At 45.4% G+C, this 17,348-nt stretch overlaps 2 protein-coding genes across 4 annotated transcripts in view; one reads left to right on the top strand and one right to left on the bottom strand.

The window, feature by feature from the left end:
- Positions 1-17,348, bottom strand: part of LOC120893688 (MAM domain-containing glycosylphosphatidylinositol anchor protein 1) — a 230,951-nt gene that overhangs the window by 119,311 nt on the left and 94,292 nt on the right. The window lies entirely within an intron of this gene.
- On the top strand, positions 3,236-4,690 carry LOC120893689 (RNA-binding protein 47-like). The gene is made up of 3 exons (XM_040295715.1): positions 3,236-3,435; positions 3,530-3,983; positions 4,223-4,690. Exons 2-3 carry the CDS (start codon positions 3,558-3,560, stop codon positions 4,364-4,366), a joined length of 570 nt encoding a protein of 189 aa, XP_040151649.1. The 5' UTR covers positions 3,236-3,435; positions 3,530-3,557; the 3' UTR covers positions 4,367-4,690.

Here is a 17,348-nt window from a genome sequence, read left to right as displayed (position 1 = left end):
GATTTTCTTTAAACCGGACTTCCGCCCCTGGTGGCTTTTGTTCTCGCCGGAGAACCGAACAGTCTGTAATCTTTCTGTACGACTTTTTGGAGCAGGAGAACGATTATAAGGTCGGCAGGAGAACCGACAGTGGCCAGGAAAATGGTAATCCAAATGGTGGAACATTGCACTGAGTGTGAGAGTGGGTGGAATAAAGTTCCAAAGTTGGATGGAATGAAATACATCCGCCACCGATGGAGATGGTTGTTATAAAACATATAAATTGAACCCCTATGGGTACATGTTGGTTGGTTTTGTTTACCCGTGTTAGTGTATAAGGAAATGAAAACTTGTGTTTGACTTATATCGTATTGGTAAAAACTGTCGCTGTTGCAGGAATGTTGTAGAATTTGCTTGGAAATCATTTTGATGATAGCAGTTGAGAAATAATGGACCAAGTCAGATTAGTCGCTAAGATCAGTTAAAGCTAGCTAATAATAGAAAAAATGCTCGGAGAATCACTATCAAATAAGTTACTAATCGGATCGCCAGGATACTGTTAAAAGACTAAATTCAAGTTGAGAAGGTTATATGCTTTATCTTTTTTACCTTGAGATTCTGAACACAATAGAACACGTTGGAGCAGAAATGCATACGTTGGTGGTGACATCCTCAAGATTGTGGATATGTTTTTGTGCTACGGGGTTGGTCTTCACTTCAGATAACGATAATAGCAACAAACAGAGATGCCTTGTTCCGTAAATAGTATCTAAATTGGCTCCATCAAATCCTGAGAGCCAGTTACAGGTGCTTTTTCAGGTGTTCTCATATTTCTGGGACTCTTCCTTGACTCTATCCTATTGGAAGTAAACTCTATGTATTGGGAAGTAGACTCTATGACACTCTTTTTGGACAGGTTCCAAAGAAATTGGATTTGCCCAAAACGGATGCTATAGAGTCCAATTCCCATTACATACTATTCGTTTCCCGTAAGTAATAATTTATAAAAATGTCCCACAACTATGAGAATTCCTGGAAACCCCTGTAAGACAGCTAGAACATACGCAGTCCATGATATATCACACACATGGTCCAAAGGTCATGGGGCAGAATCGCAAAGCCTTGTATGAACAGAAGAGCATGTGAAGCATTACTGGACTGGACTGGACTGAGCATACCGAGCAACTGTTGTGAATCATACCAGCAGTATTGACTTAACCCTGAGCTGGCCCATAAATACAACGACATTAGAAAAATATGAAATCTCGACGATGATATGCTGAAGTAATTAAAAAAACTCTCAAGCAAATGTAGAATAGTGATCCACAACCTACCACCGCACTATCATCCGAAAGGGGAACAATGGGCATCAACTGAGCAAATAAAATAGACTGCCTCATTAAACGAACAAAACACTCACATTCTTCAATACTATTTGCCATTCCCCTCTAGGAGTAGACCGATTTTAAGTGCCTTTTACGTTCGCACAACTTCTCCCTTTAACAGACACATTTCCTTGAAGTTATCTTGCAGCCAAGTTCAGTTTATTGTCTTCATTCCTTTTTGGCCGCCCGGTTCTCGTAGGGAAAGTACCGATGCAGGCAAGATTTTGTTTATAGTGCTATTAGAAGACACAAAAAAAGAACCGATCCGCCCATTAAGATAGTGGCGTTTTATTTAAATTTCCCCTTTAATGTGCAGTTTCGCAGTGGGAACTTTGGAAACGAATCTTTATAGCTTCGTTTGTCCGACATTACCTACTTTATCCAAAGCGGGTTTCCTGGTACTAGTGTTGCTCGCGGTGGCCTGTTATGTCGGTGAGCAATTGCATCCGCTCCAAACTGACACCGGCACAACGGGAAGTTTGCGAAACGGTTCCATCAACGTCGTGTGCACCGATATGCAGGCAGGACCACAAAGCAGAATCAATCAAATTTTGTGGTGGCCGTTGACTGCCCGCTACGATGGAACTGTATGGCGAGACGGATCAGCTACAGGCGTGTTTGAGCTAACATGCTTTACCAGTTAGATTAGCTTAGGGTTAGAAGTTTAACTTTGCTTACCACACACACCCGTCAACTGCCAACTGCCAATATTCTGCTCTTAACACATTTCAACCGTAAAGCTTCCATCAAGTGAAGTTTCTCCATGATAAATCGCTTCCGTGTGAGGGATCGACTATAACAAACAACACAACTTAACCATTACACGGTTCAGTTTCGCCTTAAACTCTGCCCACGACTCCATGAAAGCCGTGGAAGCCTGCTGTAATGCCGTCGGCCCCATCGCGGCTGCTCAAATAATTCATCCATCGAAACCTTGGGATCGAAAACCTGCCTTAATCGTCCGAAGCCGTACCGCGCCATCTAACGAGCTGTTGAAATTAAACGCTTGGCATTACTCACGGCGGCTGCGTTCGGCCAGTGTGGAGGGGGCGTGCCAGGTGATGTCCCGTGAGCGTACAATATTGTAATTATTTCCCGATGTGATTTATCGATGCTAATTCAATAATAAATTAGCTCTAAATTATTGGACGCAAGTCAAACTTCCACCGATACCCGGGACACCGTAGTGCAGAAAACCGTTTCGGGGAAGCCCGTATTGGACAGGTGAAACGGTACGGCAGTCACGGGAGACATTGTAATTGAAACAGTAAATTATCCTAAAGACGAGCGAATACCGGTGCTGGTGTGATGATACTGCCGTACCTATGCCGTGGAGGATGAAGTGCCGAAAGGGTTGGCACGCCACACTGAAAGGTCCGAAAATGGGTGGACTTTTACTAAAAATAGTGACAGCTTCAAACGATTGCAAAACATGCAAAATGTTCGCTCATTTCATGGGTTTTCTTTATCTCTCTTCTACTCTTACCTACATCCTTCATATAATGGAGTGTTCTTTGTTTTTTCTTCCTAAGTACAGGCAGTAAAGTTCAGCTAAAGATAGATTACAATTTCTGAACTCTTGTAAGCCACGCTAAATTACCCACTTTATGCCGGCGGAGAGAATTAACCCAAGATCTGTCACTTTGCGCTACACAAATAACCTTCAAATGTCCCTTTTATGGCCAATATTTCTTCTATCGCTTTCGCCTAATGTGCGCGGTGCGTGTGTATGTGTTTGTGTGTACGTGAGATGTCGATCTCCAGATGTGCGGCAGTCGCGCGCGTGTCAGCATGCTGTCTCGTTTGTTCGTAGCGGGCAGAGCGAGATGGCTTGTTGATTCTGCTCGCGAGCAAACGGGCGTGTGACAGTGTGCGTTGTAAAAACTTTATCCTGCAGCGCAGAAAAAGATAGATGTAACGCACGCACACCACATCGCGTCAACCGACTCGAGCGGTCACGTTCCACTCGCTTCACCTAAGTTGCAGGAAGTGACGTCACAGGTTTATAAAGTTTTCACGCAATCGTTTTCCTGACTTCTTCTTCGATTTCACTCAATTGCAAACAGATTCGGTACACACACCATATTAGCTCATATCTGTGCATTCTAAATCGCCGAAAACTTGATGGGTAAAGTGATTAATGTGCTTCTTGTGCTTTCTTGCAGCGTCCTGTCGCGCCCTACCCAGAGCAAAATGCCGGTCACCTGGATGGGTAATACGTACGTGATACAGCACAGCAATGGACAGTGCATCATCGCGCTGAAAAGCCGGATGACCGAGGCGCTTCCGTTCAACGAGCTGTACGTTAAGGGCATCCCGCGCAACTACGGGCCGGAAGAGCTGGTGCCGATCTTTTCCAACGCCGGCGTAGTGCACACGATACGCCTGCTGATGGACTTTGGGCAGCACAACCGGGGCTTTGCGTACGTGAGCTACGTCGATCCACGCCACATCGACCGGGCGCTGGCCACGCTGCACGGGATGCAGATCAGCGTCACGCAGCGGTTGGAAGTGTCGAAAAGCCGCAACTCACGCAGCCTCCTGCTGTGCAATCTGCAGAACCACCGCACGGCGGCGATCATATCCCAAACGATTGCTAACATAACGCGCATTAGGGAGGTAAGTTTCGATTTACACATTTCTGGAAATTGGAACGATGCACTGGACCACAGCGAGTGAATGGCACACATACCAACGCATTAGCATCGAATGTTCTAGGGTTAGGAATTGCGTTGTGTGGCGTCAGTGTGTTTTTGACACAACAGGGCGTTCGTGATTTGACAGCAAGTGTGCGGCGAAGTATCACCGTCAGTGTTTCTAATTCCGTGTGATTTCTTTTGCTCAATCCATCGTTGCAGTTCCGATGCAAAATGATTCGCCTAGGGGAGACGAACGACGTAACGATCATCTTCAAGTCCCATCACGATTACATCCACGCGTACACCAAGCTGAACCGTGTGCGGCACATTTTCGGACCCACATGCTGCATTAAAACGTATTAGACGGGAAGCGTCTCATGCAGTTCCTGGAAGGAGCATGGGCATGGCGGTGCCTTAATCATTCGTTTTTAAATTCTTTATTAATTATTTTACCTGCGGATCGTAGATTTATCTATTTCCATTATTGAATCATCAATCGTTTGTATTGTAATTTAATTATTTTTGTTCTTTCACTTAACGCAACTCTTGCACGTTAAATGTTCATTTCTATACGTTAACAACATTACATATTTCTTTATATTATAATTGATGTTATTTACCTCTGTAACAAAAGTTAAAAGCTTTAAGCGCCTTTATTAAAGCAATGATTTTTAAATCAATGGACTAATCAAACCATTTTGAATTTAGCGAATAAAGATTGAATTTAATTTCATGTTGAACTATTAACACATAAGCTTTAAGCCTTTTTTGTAGTAAACGATCGAATATGCTCTCAGATATCAGATACCGTTCTTGTCAGTCAGTTCTTGGCTTCACTCGTTAAGGTGTACGGACACACATCCTGTGTTAAAGTGGCACCAACAGCCATCCGTTACGACGGCTATGATGTATGCTTGTACAAAGTTTAACGCACATATTGACCCAATTTTCGCTACTCGCTGCGCTTCGTAAGGACATGAAATTTCCCATCTCAGGGCGGTCAAACGAGATAGCAAAAACAAAAGTAGTACACCGTTGTCAATCGTTAAAAATTATACGGCTCACCACAAGTCCCTCAATGGTGCTGTTGCCGCTGTAAACAGGCGATACAATTCTGTTAGTAAAATCGCGCGCCGCAATTAACATTCGCACCCATCCCGTCGTCCCTTGGCTGGCGGTGGAAAGGTCAGCTACGGCCTACCCACGTACGGTGGGTCGAATCCAATTTTCTCCGGAAGCCATTTGCGCGCGAGTGACCGCCGAAAAAAGCACAATCTTTCAGTTCCTGCCTGCCAGCGGGTGCTAGCTGCACGTACACACACAAACACACAAATACTGCAAATAAATCGTGGTTCTAATTTATTGCGCAACATTAACAGCAGACCGTTCGCATTAGTTCCCATCATTACGCCAGCGAACGTGGCTTGGGTCCGGGACTGCGTCATGGGAGGTTTTTTTCCGTCCCATCCCAACGCGTTTTTCTGCTGTAATATTCACGGCTGCACGTTTGCTTTGGCGCGCGAAGTACAAAACGGGTTCCACATCCTAGTCGCTGTGTATTATGCTGGCAAGCTCCCACAGCCGTTAATTTTTAAGACCAAACGGTTGAAACCTTTCTCCGGCAGCAATTTCTACCACTTTTTTAGCTACTTGCAAACAATTAGTTACGCATTTGTTCCGATAATTGAGTTTTTCCCCCTCGTGGCGCAGTGGCAAGGCTGTGGCACGTTTAAAGCACTGCGACCATGCAGCTCTCACCGCTGATGAAGACGTTAAGAAGGTTAATGGTGTAGGAGCGTAAAGAAGTTGTTTGGAATTTCGTTTTTTCGTTTTCCTGTTTTATTTTTTAATTTAAAAGAATTGAAAAATAATTTTAAAACATCACTTGAAAGTATTTAAAATTTGTTGATTTTATATTACACTTTGTAAAGAGTAGTTCACTCTATAAACTTGATCCCAAATCGATCGAGATACAAACGATCGATAAGAAACGCCACCACCAAACAGACCCGTCTGGTCTGGCATTCCATCTCCCCCGACGTAATTAAACTAATTTCACGTACAATTAATCCACAGTATTGCGCACCATCTAGCTAGCTAGCAAACCAGATCCGCTGCTAGTCCCGCTGGAACATCAAACTCCGGCAGCTCACGGTCAAGTGTCGATGGCAACGTACGTATGCTCGCCCCTGTATAATCTCCACTCGATAGCGAATCAATAGCACAACATCGTCGTGTTGCTGTTTGCTCATCATCAGCGATGATGTTTGTAGATAAACAAGTATGAAAATAAACGACACCGATGCGCCCGGCCGTCCTTTTGTAAGACGACACAAGGGCGAATGGTTTTCGCTCTCTGAGTACGATCCGCTGATCCGCAGCGCCGTCGTCACGTCGGGGCATGCGATATAATTCGAAAAATATGATTTTATTTGCCTGCAATCACTTTCACTCGACTGTCAATTACATTCGCACTTGGCAGCCACCACCCACATAGTGCCACCAGAGTAACGAATCGCAATGCCGCAAACGCTCTAAGCGCGCTGGCTGCTGGGGCTGAGCTGCACTGGGGATGTCTACGTGCGCTTCTACGTAGCGACGCGCGTGATCCGGTTTCCTGTGCGGCGGTGTGCTGATGATCCAATGTTTGTCTGTTTGTTATGCGGAAAGTTTTGATTTCTCATAGATTGGCGGCAGTGCTATCAGAAGGGAAAGCGAGAAAGAGAGCACGTTGAGCAATAGCACGAACAACCTAAGGGAAGTGGTTTGATTCTTTTTAAACTAACTGTTGGAAAGCTGTTAATATGTCGAACTTAACTGACACAACTGTGTGTTCTTGTTTGAGTAAAAATCCTAACAAATCTGTTTTCTTTCCTTGTTCACATCAAATTTTCATCTACCTTCAACACGTTTCAACAACCATTCCACCTGCATAACGCTTCCTCACCTCGCATCGGCACGGAAAACGGAAACGTTTTCACCGATAAAATCGTCTCGTTTTTTCTTCACTTTTACCACATTCTCCAGGTCGGAGGGTATCACCAAACGGTGTGTATGTGTGTGTAATTCGTATGCAAACAGTACGTGATACAATTTACTACCCCCCCCCCCCTCTCTCCATCCCCGCCGTACCATCCGCGATCAACGGAAGCAAAGAAAAGCAAATCGCTCGAATCTTCACAGCTTGTACCTCACGTACCACCTAGTAGCGCACCAGTAGACGAGGAAGAAGACCCAAGAAGCTTTCCGTGTCAAGTAACACCGGTTCGACCTGACTGTGCGACAACTGCCCGGCGTCCGGGATGAGGAAATGCCGTGGAAAGGTAGAATTTGATTTCGATTTTCCGCCTGGCATCGATTTCGGGCACTGCAACGACAAGGCTGGCAACAAATTTGCCAACCAACCCCGGAAGGGAGGATCTGAGGGGGGCGGGGGCATTTTGTTTTGATACGGGCAGTGATTTTTCCCACTCTCTCGGTGCGTTCATCACATTTTGTTCGATGAATTGTTTGTAATTCGTAACGTAACGCGGTGCTAATGACTTGTTTGTGGATGTGTGTTTTGGTTCGATTATTTGCATTCGCTCGTCGGTAGCGGAAATGTGTAGATTTCCTTCATGATTTTTTTTTGTATCTCCATCAACAAACCGACAAATGATCGATTTTACTACGAGGGGCGTAAAATAATCTTTCCACTGGAATGAGCATCGAAGGAAAAATGTTAATTTTTATACACGCGTTGATAAATTATTCAATGAGCCACCAGAGCGCCCCTTTACCGATCATTCGCCGGTGCGAAGAGTGTGGTAGTGTTGGTACGCGGTAGAACGATCTTGTGGACGGGTTTCTTGCTTCAACATAACGCTTCAACCCCACAGCGTCAATCCTTCCCATCCCAGCCAGTCGGTTCGGTACGGTTAAATGTTGTCTTTTAAAAAAATTTGCTTTTCACGCTCCATTTCTCTCTCTCTCTCTCTCTCTCCAGGGAAACTGTCTGCTGTGGTATTGTCGAATGCCCACAATTTATGGTAAATAAAGTTATCGTCTGTCTTCGTTTGTGCACGAGGCGTTGGTTACATTACGCCGGCCGAGCAAAGCATCCTGGCAACAACATCCCCCCTTGACCACCAATCCGTCGTCCCCGGTTCGCGATGGCGCTGCGATTCATCACGCAAAAAGAAGCGCAAAATTATGCAAATGGTGTGCCACACGCCCAGCACTCGTGAAGAGTGATTTTAATTTTCAAAAACCTCATTCTCCCGTCTGCCCGGTAGAGGTAGAGCACACAGTGTCTTTTGCTCATTTGCCAGCAATCTTTCACAGGCGACAGGCACAGTTTAAGGATGGAGCGGGAAAATGGGGCGACATCACACAACCGCCTAAAACATCAATAATGCATTAAACGGGATGCTCCTGTTGCCGACGCCAAAATTGCTGTATGGCTGCGCTAACGTGCGGAAGCTTTTTCATCGCCAAACCCCATCACCAGCATCGTCAGCAAACTTCGTCTTCACTATAACCACTGACGCTGTTCGGCTTCACCGGAAAGCCGTAATGCTTTGAATCGACTGCAGGTTCCGTAACCCTTGAAAGCAGCATGCAAGCGATAGCGTTGCCCTGCCTCTTTGAATAACGTACGATCTTAAGCAAGGGTGGATGAATGACTTGCTAGATAGATATAAGTAAGATGCTGTAAGTGTGTAACATCACAGACCGTACACCTGCACATTGTATCGTCTTGTGCTTAATGAATTTCTACAGAAATGCTCTCTTAATTTATTGCATAAAATTGCACCCTTTGACAGACAGCTTTTGTCGTTCATCAAAGTGTACGACAGACACCTCCGCACGATGCCCACGTACACGTACAGCAAAGGCTCTCCAGAATCATGAATCCATCCAGCTTGTTGCCCTGTGAATTTGTTAAGTTACGTGTGAGGTACGCTTTATAGCATCGAATTTATCTAATAAACTGCCCACCGATGCAAGCCAAATGCCGACTTTGCTTGCCACGAGGAACGCTAATGCCCAGCAGGATCACTCCATTCTATGTGTCGTGTTATCACGGTTCCACCAACCAGCTGCTGCTACTCATTATTATGCACAGCTTTTCTCGCTAATGCTAATCATATTGTGTAGGTGCGATTCACGCCCGTACGCACGCAACTATTGCGCATTGTGTGCGTCTGGCGGCTCTGGAATTACCACCGGATGCTGCTGCTGCAATGACGAATTGATACACCACCGCTACCGTGCCATGCTATCCCTGGCCATCCCTGTTTGGCTTTGTGTCCCAACCGGTGAACCCGCACTGGCCAAACTTTGCTGTAAGTAGGGATTATGTTCTCTAAACAGCATTCGTAACACGAGCGCACATCACGCGTTAGTTTGCACTGTGTTTTTCCTCATTTTTTTTTTGTTGGTCCGGAGGAACTTTTCGGCCATGGTGTTGTTTTTCGCGTCCAGGAAGATAAACATAAAATGCACATTTTAATCAATAATTTAAACGACACAACGCCACTACCGGGGCAGCCCCATCATGTTCCTGGTGCCATCCATGGCAGTTAATTTTAAATGAAATTACAAACATCGTTTCCCCTGCATGTCCCGTACGTACCGGGAGCGAAGCTTTTGGGAAAGCTCATTAAAGTGGGTCGGTTTGATGTTTTCCTCCAATTGCTTCTATGCTGTGCTGTTGAGGGTTGGTGTTGTTGTTTTGGCTCCAAAATCATGCCCGTTTGGTGCAGTTTCAAAACACAACTCCCTGCTGCATATGTCCTGCAGATATGTACGAGCGACCCGGGGGACTCCCGGGAGACAAGCTGCCTGCCTGCTGCTGCTGATGCTACTGCTGTGCTTTGGATCGTTTGGATGTCCAGCAATGGGTGTGCAGTGGAAGCTGCATTGAAGTGTTGGTTGTATGGGAAAAAGCATCAAACACCGCATCTAGAATACTAGCAGCATCCTTTCCCTGCGGTTTGCTGAATGGGGCGGTATTTGCATTTGATGGTACGTGTTGTGGTCAGAGATAAGGTTTCAGTTACCATACCTAACAGCATTGTGATTGTGCATGTTTGATGTCAAACTCATATGCGCTTTTCCCGTTAAATTTAAAGCTTTTTTAACCCTTTTCTCTGTTAACAAATATCCGATATTTGATTTGTTTTCAATTATTGGTTTCGTATCTTGTTAATACTATTTAACGAAGAGATTAAAGGGCATTGTAACAATACAGTTCGATGAACACAGACATTATTGGACCAAAAATTATATATTTAATAACGCATACAACTTGATACCTTGAGCATATCGTCTACATCATCAGACGCGTTTTACCCCATCCGTTTTTGTGTTATTGAAACATACACACTGTCCCCGTCATGTTGAACTTTCATTATGTGTTTATTATTTTTTGCACTCCCCCCAAAACCCACCATCTCCATTCCCGATAGCAAACTTTGAAACGCGCTGCCGGAAATGAGATATCACAACGGGTCCAAAAAATAAGTTTCCCCATTACATTGGCTTCACAGCATTCACTCTCCACGCGATGGCACACACACACACACCGGTTGCCCACTTTTCCCACCAAACCAAACAAATCAACAAACGACGACAACAACACAAACAGAGCAGCACAACAACAGCCCACACTTAAATTTCAATTACAACGCCAACTCTCGGCAACAAACAAAAGCAGCATCAGCAGCAGCACCGCCACCGATTCCCAGCGGGAATGCACGGGTTCGCGAGGTCACTCGGCGAAATGTTTGTCCACGCAAAGGGAAGGACCACTACAACTCGCTAGCACCGAGATTCGCAGAACGCGCCTCCCCGGGAAGCGCCAATTTGGAAAATTAAAAATTCAACTGCAAACCATATTCATCCATTTAATGCTAGCACACCAGACCAGCTTCACCAGGCAGCTGCGGCAGTGACGAGGGCGTGGAACTGTTTTCATTCCGTTTCGGCATGAGCTTTTCCTTTATTTTTTGCTTCTTTCACCACCGAACGGACGGGTAGGAAGCAGAGTGCGGCTCATTCGGCACCTCTCCAGCACCAGTAAGGGGCACAGTAGGTCGTAAAAGCTTCTCGCATTTGGGCGCTTACGAATATTCGCATTCGTACGGGAAATTATAGACACACATATATATCCCCCTGTTGGTGGTGGTGGTGTGGAGAAATTATACAAAACAACAATTGTGGAAAATGAGCACGAAACGAAACGGGCACAACACCCGTACAGTGAGCTCAGAAAGTGTACGTCCAGCCGTATATTTACCAGAAAATAAGGGCCAATATTTGGGTAAATTAAGGGATGAATGGTGCACACATGGTTTTTGTAAATGAATGGCATTCTAATTGGATGAAAAAACAATAACAGACAATTTTAAAATACACAATGTTTGCGTGTTGAAACAGAAAGATAATAAATTCATATCAAATTTATACTGTGGCGTATTTTTATCAATACTGTTCGGAATATGAAATATATCCAACTTTCTGAGCGCTCTCTATTGAATTGCTCTACTCAATTGAGTTACTTGAACTCATGAATTGCTTAAACTCATAAATCCTAACTGAGTGTCAAAAGTCAGTTATCAGGCCTTTTAAGAATTCAAAAAAATGCTCGATTTCAAAACGACAATTGTCTACTTCTATCAAGCAAGTCGATCAGTATATGGTACCCTGTCATCATTCCGTTTTCATTTCAATATGCACTGTTACCTGGGCTACTCGCTTGATTTCAAAGATTTAATTTAGCTTTTATCAATAATCCTGACTTCAACCCAAACGACCTTCTCCACTGTTTGACGTTCCTCTGCTACCTCTATCATTCGTCTCTTAATTCATCTTGTTGTGAATGAAATATTCCGCTAGACAAACACTTTTAGAGCACACTGTAAACAAAACGGACACACGAACGCACAGCAAAGGTGAAGAAAGGCAATGCTCGAACCAAACATTGATTCCTCCCCATCGGTGTGGAAAAGTCGGCGCAGTTCTACCAACATGACTTCAGGACAGTGCCAGGGTAGAAGTCAGACGGTGGGTGTTGGTGCCGCACCGTCGGTAAAGTCTCGCTCTGACCTTTGTTCGGTGGTGGCTTCATCCCGGTACCCCGGTAATGCGAAATTCATCTGTTTATGTTTCCCACACACCCTCCGTGGACGGTCGGTAAAACACTGGAAAATAGCTCCCTCCCGCGACTGGATGGAAACACGATGATCCGTGCGCACAAAAAAACTCATTTACACCTTCAATCGGAAATCCCGTCCAATCCAGGACCCTTTACACACATTCGTCGTGCTCTCGATATTCTGATTGCCGGGCCAATAACGGAAAAGTGATATTTCATCCAGAATCAGGCACCCGGTTTACCTGTACAGCTTTGATTGAAATTGAATGTAATTGGGAAGTTTTCAATTTAATTAAATGGAACGATCTCGTTATCCCACCGCGGAAATGAATCTGCCAGCCGATCGCTGGCGCACGATCTCTCACGCTGCAGACGAAGGGATCCTCTGCTAGCGTGTCCTACTGCGCTCAACCTACTGCGGTTGAGGGCGTATGGGTTAGTATGCATTTTTGTGGCTATGTTTAATTATATTTTAAAACGCTAGCACGCGTGGTACTACGTGAGAACCACAAACACACCGACAATTCCGAGCATTCCGAGAGCATTTCTGAATTCCTGGTTGATAGTGACCCACAATAATTCGCACTACCCCCTTTCCTTTGCTCGACCATTGGTTGTGAAGAAGTGCAGCCGGGTGCAAAATCATAACGATTAAGCTCATCCAGAGCAAACCAGCCAACAGCGCCGCGAGGTTCTTGCACCCGAGGATTGCGCCCGCAGGCAAAACGCACGCAATGAAGTGTGGTGGTAGTGTTCGCGTGTTATGTTTTTTGCTACGATTGGGGTTCTGATTTGATGATATTGAAATTTGAAAACGCTGCTCCTGCACACTCAAGTGGGATGTGCGCGCACATGATTATGAAATTCGGGCATAGGGCGGCTTTCGGGATCAGATCCCGTGCTTGGCGTACTGGTGGATGCTGTAATTTGCATATAAATATCATTTCTACTCCCCTTCCTCTTGCTCTCTCTATCCCTTAGCAATCTCGGGTTTGGGAACAGGGATTGAGGGTGAAAAACAACCAGGAAAAGATACACACGCACCCTCTCCGTTACTATCCTTTTCGCTACCCGTAGAGAGCTTTAATGGTGGTTTATCTCGTGTATAGAGGTAGTGAAGCAACAACATCAGGCCACCGCCCGAAAAACACATGTCGGCTGCAATTAGGTACTGTTTCCAGCAAGAATGTGTCAACTCGCGTTTGGTTGGCTAATGTGTGCGTGCATATTGGATCCTCGCGCCCGCGATGGTACTACTATCTGTTGCCGCAGCCAGATAGGTCGCGAGCAGTTGAGTGTTTGTGCGGTCGTGTGCATTTGCAATGGAAATTGGCGTGGATATTGAATCGAGGTTTGGCATAATGTTTCAACGAATTTTAGTCTAATGTGCCCGCGAGCCTAGGGGTGATGCGAACGATCGATTCAATTATTCGAACAATTATACGAGTTTTGATTGGATTCAATCTGCATTCGATTGCTTTCAAAACAGTCCCCAGGGAGTGTTAGGTGAAGAGAGGTTAATTAATCTTTCTTTTTCAGAACTAAACAATGATGTGTTTTACTATTAGTTACTATTACTTACGAGTTTTACTATGTGAGTTACTATTAAAAATTATTTGAAATAAGTCCACGCAAGTCATATGATATATTTCAGAAACAACTTCTACCAGAACACAAGCTTTAGACAAATCACAGTCAATTCGATCCATTCGCACCGAAGAATATCTTACAAAAAAATAATTCAAAAATAGAACATTGTCTGACTAACAAAGTCCTGTAAGTTCATGAAAAATATTTGATACTTCCCATGATAATTGCAGATGAAAGATTTGCAACACTGCTTTGTAGTAGCTGGGTGTGCAACTAATAGGAATCATGTATCTTTCGAGATACATGAATGTTCTTATTATAAGTTCGGATGAATTGGCTCATTTAAAAGAATCACTTTGGTTTATGAACCCGTTTTCTGACACTGAAACCAGGGTGAATAAGAAACGAGGCGTGATATAGTATTGCACCAGGTGTTTTTGTTGCCTATCGTGGGGATTTCAAGTAAATGCTGGATCTAATTACACTGTTGAAGGGAAACCCCAAGAATTCACATGCATTGCAGTAAAGTTTAACCAATTCAGAGAAAAATCTTCTTGCAAACACTTTCTCCCAACATCCCACTCGCTCAAAGCATTCGAAGTCTGTGCTGTAAAACCATTGTTACCATCTTGTTTCCATTTCATTCACCCAAACAGTGACCTTTTCCGTCACTGCTGGCGGTCAGCAACAATTTTGTACCACGCATTTAAATCCTACAATGCAGCATAAAAAAAAACTCCCTTCGAGTAGCTTTAATACCACCCCGTCACTCTGCCCCCAAGGCGCGAGGGGGCTCAGTGCAATCTCAACCAAGCGACTTCATCAAAAACGACTGCTTCGCACGCATAACAGTGTCAGATAAAATCAGATACCCACCCGGGGTCCCGGGACCCCGCTATCCAAAACTATAAACCCAATTCCCGTTGTGACAATTTTCAGATAAAATTCTGGCCTCCCCGTCGTCGTCTTTGTCCAACCTCCTTGACCTATGTCGCCCATATCTTATCGGGATGGTCGGGCCGAGTGAGTGCCCATTTTATGGGCTCCCTCCTTTTTTTTGCGCGAGAAAGTCGTTCGCTTTTCGTTTGATGGCAAGCGTGTCACGATCCCAACCGTCTAACCGGGCAAGGAAAAAAACCCCACCACCCCAAACCCGGAAGTGGGTGGGGCTTCGAAAGAAAAAAAAATAAAACCTCACCAAATCAAAATGACAAATTGGTGCGAGCGTGAACATATTTCCCCGCCCTGTTCTTTCTAGCCAGCAAGTGAAGGAGGGAAACGAAAAGAGAAAAATAATATACAGTACATAGGCCCTTTCCCCTCCTCTCCCGGTTGAATTACGGGTCCACCGGGGAAGGCCAGACGGTTGCCGTTCCAATTGGATGCAAATGCCTGGAAGTTTCTCCCGCCGTCGCAAAGCACGAGACGGAAGATTTTTATTTTATTTGAATTTTTATTACACCGTGCTCCCCAAGCGCCTAGTTTGGGGGTGGGTGGAGGGTGGGTGTGGAGGAGGCGGGTTTGGATGGAGTAGCTCAAAAAAACACAATCCCTTTTTCTGAAACTTGACGGCAAGCAGAAAAGAAAACATAATCTAAACGAATCTGCCACCGCTCCTTCTCCAAGTCAACGTCTTCCGTCTTGGTCCTTCACCCTCCGAGGAGGTGAGCTGCTTGGTGTGGACAGGGCTATTTTCATTACGAATCGAGGCGAACCGGTTGGTGTTTCCTCCGTGCTGTTTGCATTACCGAAACGAGTAAATGAAATTACTGCTGAGACCAGGAATTGATGAAGCCCCCACGGATTCCGCACGGCTTAACCGTCTGGTGCGATTCATGTGCATTGTACTGCCACCGGACTGCAGTTGACGAGACGTGCAAGGGGAACCGGGCTGTAGCAGAAAAACAAAAGCAACACAAGACTGACCGAAGTAAAAGCAATCCTCAAAGCGGCCCAAAAGGAAGGCTTGCAAGAAATGGATACGCTTTTTTTCTCTCCTATGGACCCAATGGGCCACGATTGCCCCTTTTCCTGCTCAGCTGCTCGCCATAACCCCTGCCTTGGGTAGAACATTCTCTCTCTCTCACACGCTTCTGGGCTATGTTGCCCCAATGTGGTCCGCATCGTTTTTTGTAACGCCTTGACGTATATCTGTTTGCGCACTGCCAGCAGGCACCGTCTTCTCGAGAGCGAAAGACCCCCAAACGGGTTGTAGGAATGAAGGGCCGTTGGTTTTCATTCTTTCTGATTTCTTTGGAGAATTTGCGCTAATATTTGCATTATGTTTGCAGCATTATTTTGCTCCCACAACGCAGGGTTTCCGTTCCTCAGTTTCGCCGATCGGGAGAGACTCCACCCTGGCACCAGCTTCAATTTTAATTTCACCCATGTTGTAATGCAAATGATATGCGCCTCCGTTCTGAGCGCTCGCCAGTTCGTGTTTTTTTTTAGTAACAATTTCCACTGAAATTGTGAAGCAATAAAAAAATTGCGGGACGAGCTCTTTTGTTCATTGAATTTTCTCAACTCCCAATGCCTGAAAGATGCAACGCATCTGAAATGGCACCCGCTGGCACGAATCAAAATCGATCAAGAAGAACACTGACTCAGCAGCAGCAGCATCAGCGCGGTCGCGGAACCGGGAACGGACTGAACCAATTTCCCTTTTGTTCATCAAGTTGTTCGTGCAAGTGCATTTGTTTTCCTTAGCCCCAGCGCTTAAGCAGCTTAACGTACTTTCGTGCTTTCGGACTCGTGCGGCAGCGTCAATGAATGGTGCAAACCGGGCACACCACACACACACACACACACACACCAAGCGGGTTTTGCAGGCGAAGCAAATCCAATCAACCCCGTAACGGATAAACCGCGCATCATGTCCCTCGTCCCCATCCGCATTGAGAAAGGGTTTCCGTGTGATGGTCAGCATAAGCAGCGAGGGGACAGCAGACGGGGGGTCACTAACGCCACCACTACCTACCTACCACCCAGAGCCCAGCTAGTGAATCGGAGATGCTGGCGAGATGGAAAACGGAGCGGTCCGATTCCGGTAGATGCAATGTTTGCAAAGATGCATAAATAAGCTTAAGCTTCTGCTTTCGATCGCTCGTTCCATCGGACAGTCCAGAGACGAAGACGATGGCGGCGACGGCGATGATGATGATGATGACGACGCTGCAGACGTTCGCTTGACGCCGTTTGGCGCTGCTGCACACGCCGAGTGTATATATGGTTGGGAAATTCTATTCGTAGTCCGTGATGTTCGTGAGCGAATTGTTATGATTATTACTCCCTCCCTTCTATCCATTGCAACGATCGTGGTGCGCGCCAACGGTGCAATTTTGCTTTCATCGCTCGAATGGAGAGAACATTGGTTGCAAGATGTTTGGCTTGGGTTTGCTATTATTAGCCATTGGGAGCCGATTGAATGTTGGCTTTTGTTTGCACCGAAGTCAACTGGAGAAAACGGTGCAGTAAACGTCTTGCTTCAGGGAAAGGATGTGCAGCATGGCTGATATTTACAGTGTAGAATCTATCGCAAGCTTTGCCTTTTATAGCCGAAGGATTTATCTTCAACAGAGCCATTGGTATTTAGTGCGCGCAATGATTTTCAAC

The sequence above is a fragment of the Anopheles arabiensis genome, chromosome 2, assembly GCF_016920715.1.
Source record: "Anopheles arabiensis isolate DONGOLA chromosome 2, AaraD3, whole genome shotgun sequence".
NCBI classification, from domain to species: Eukaryota; Metazoa; Arthropoda; class Insecta; order Diptera; family Culicidae; genus Anopheles; species Anopheles arabiensis.
Note: the sequence above shows the minus strand (reverse complement) of the source record. Positions and strands in the feature narration are given on the sequence as shown.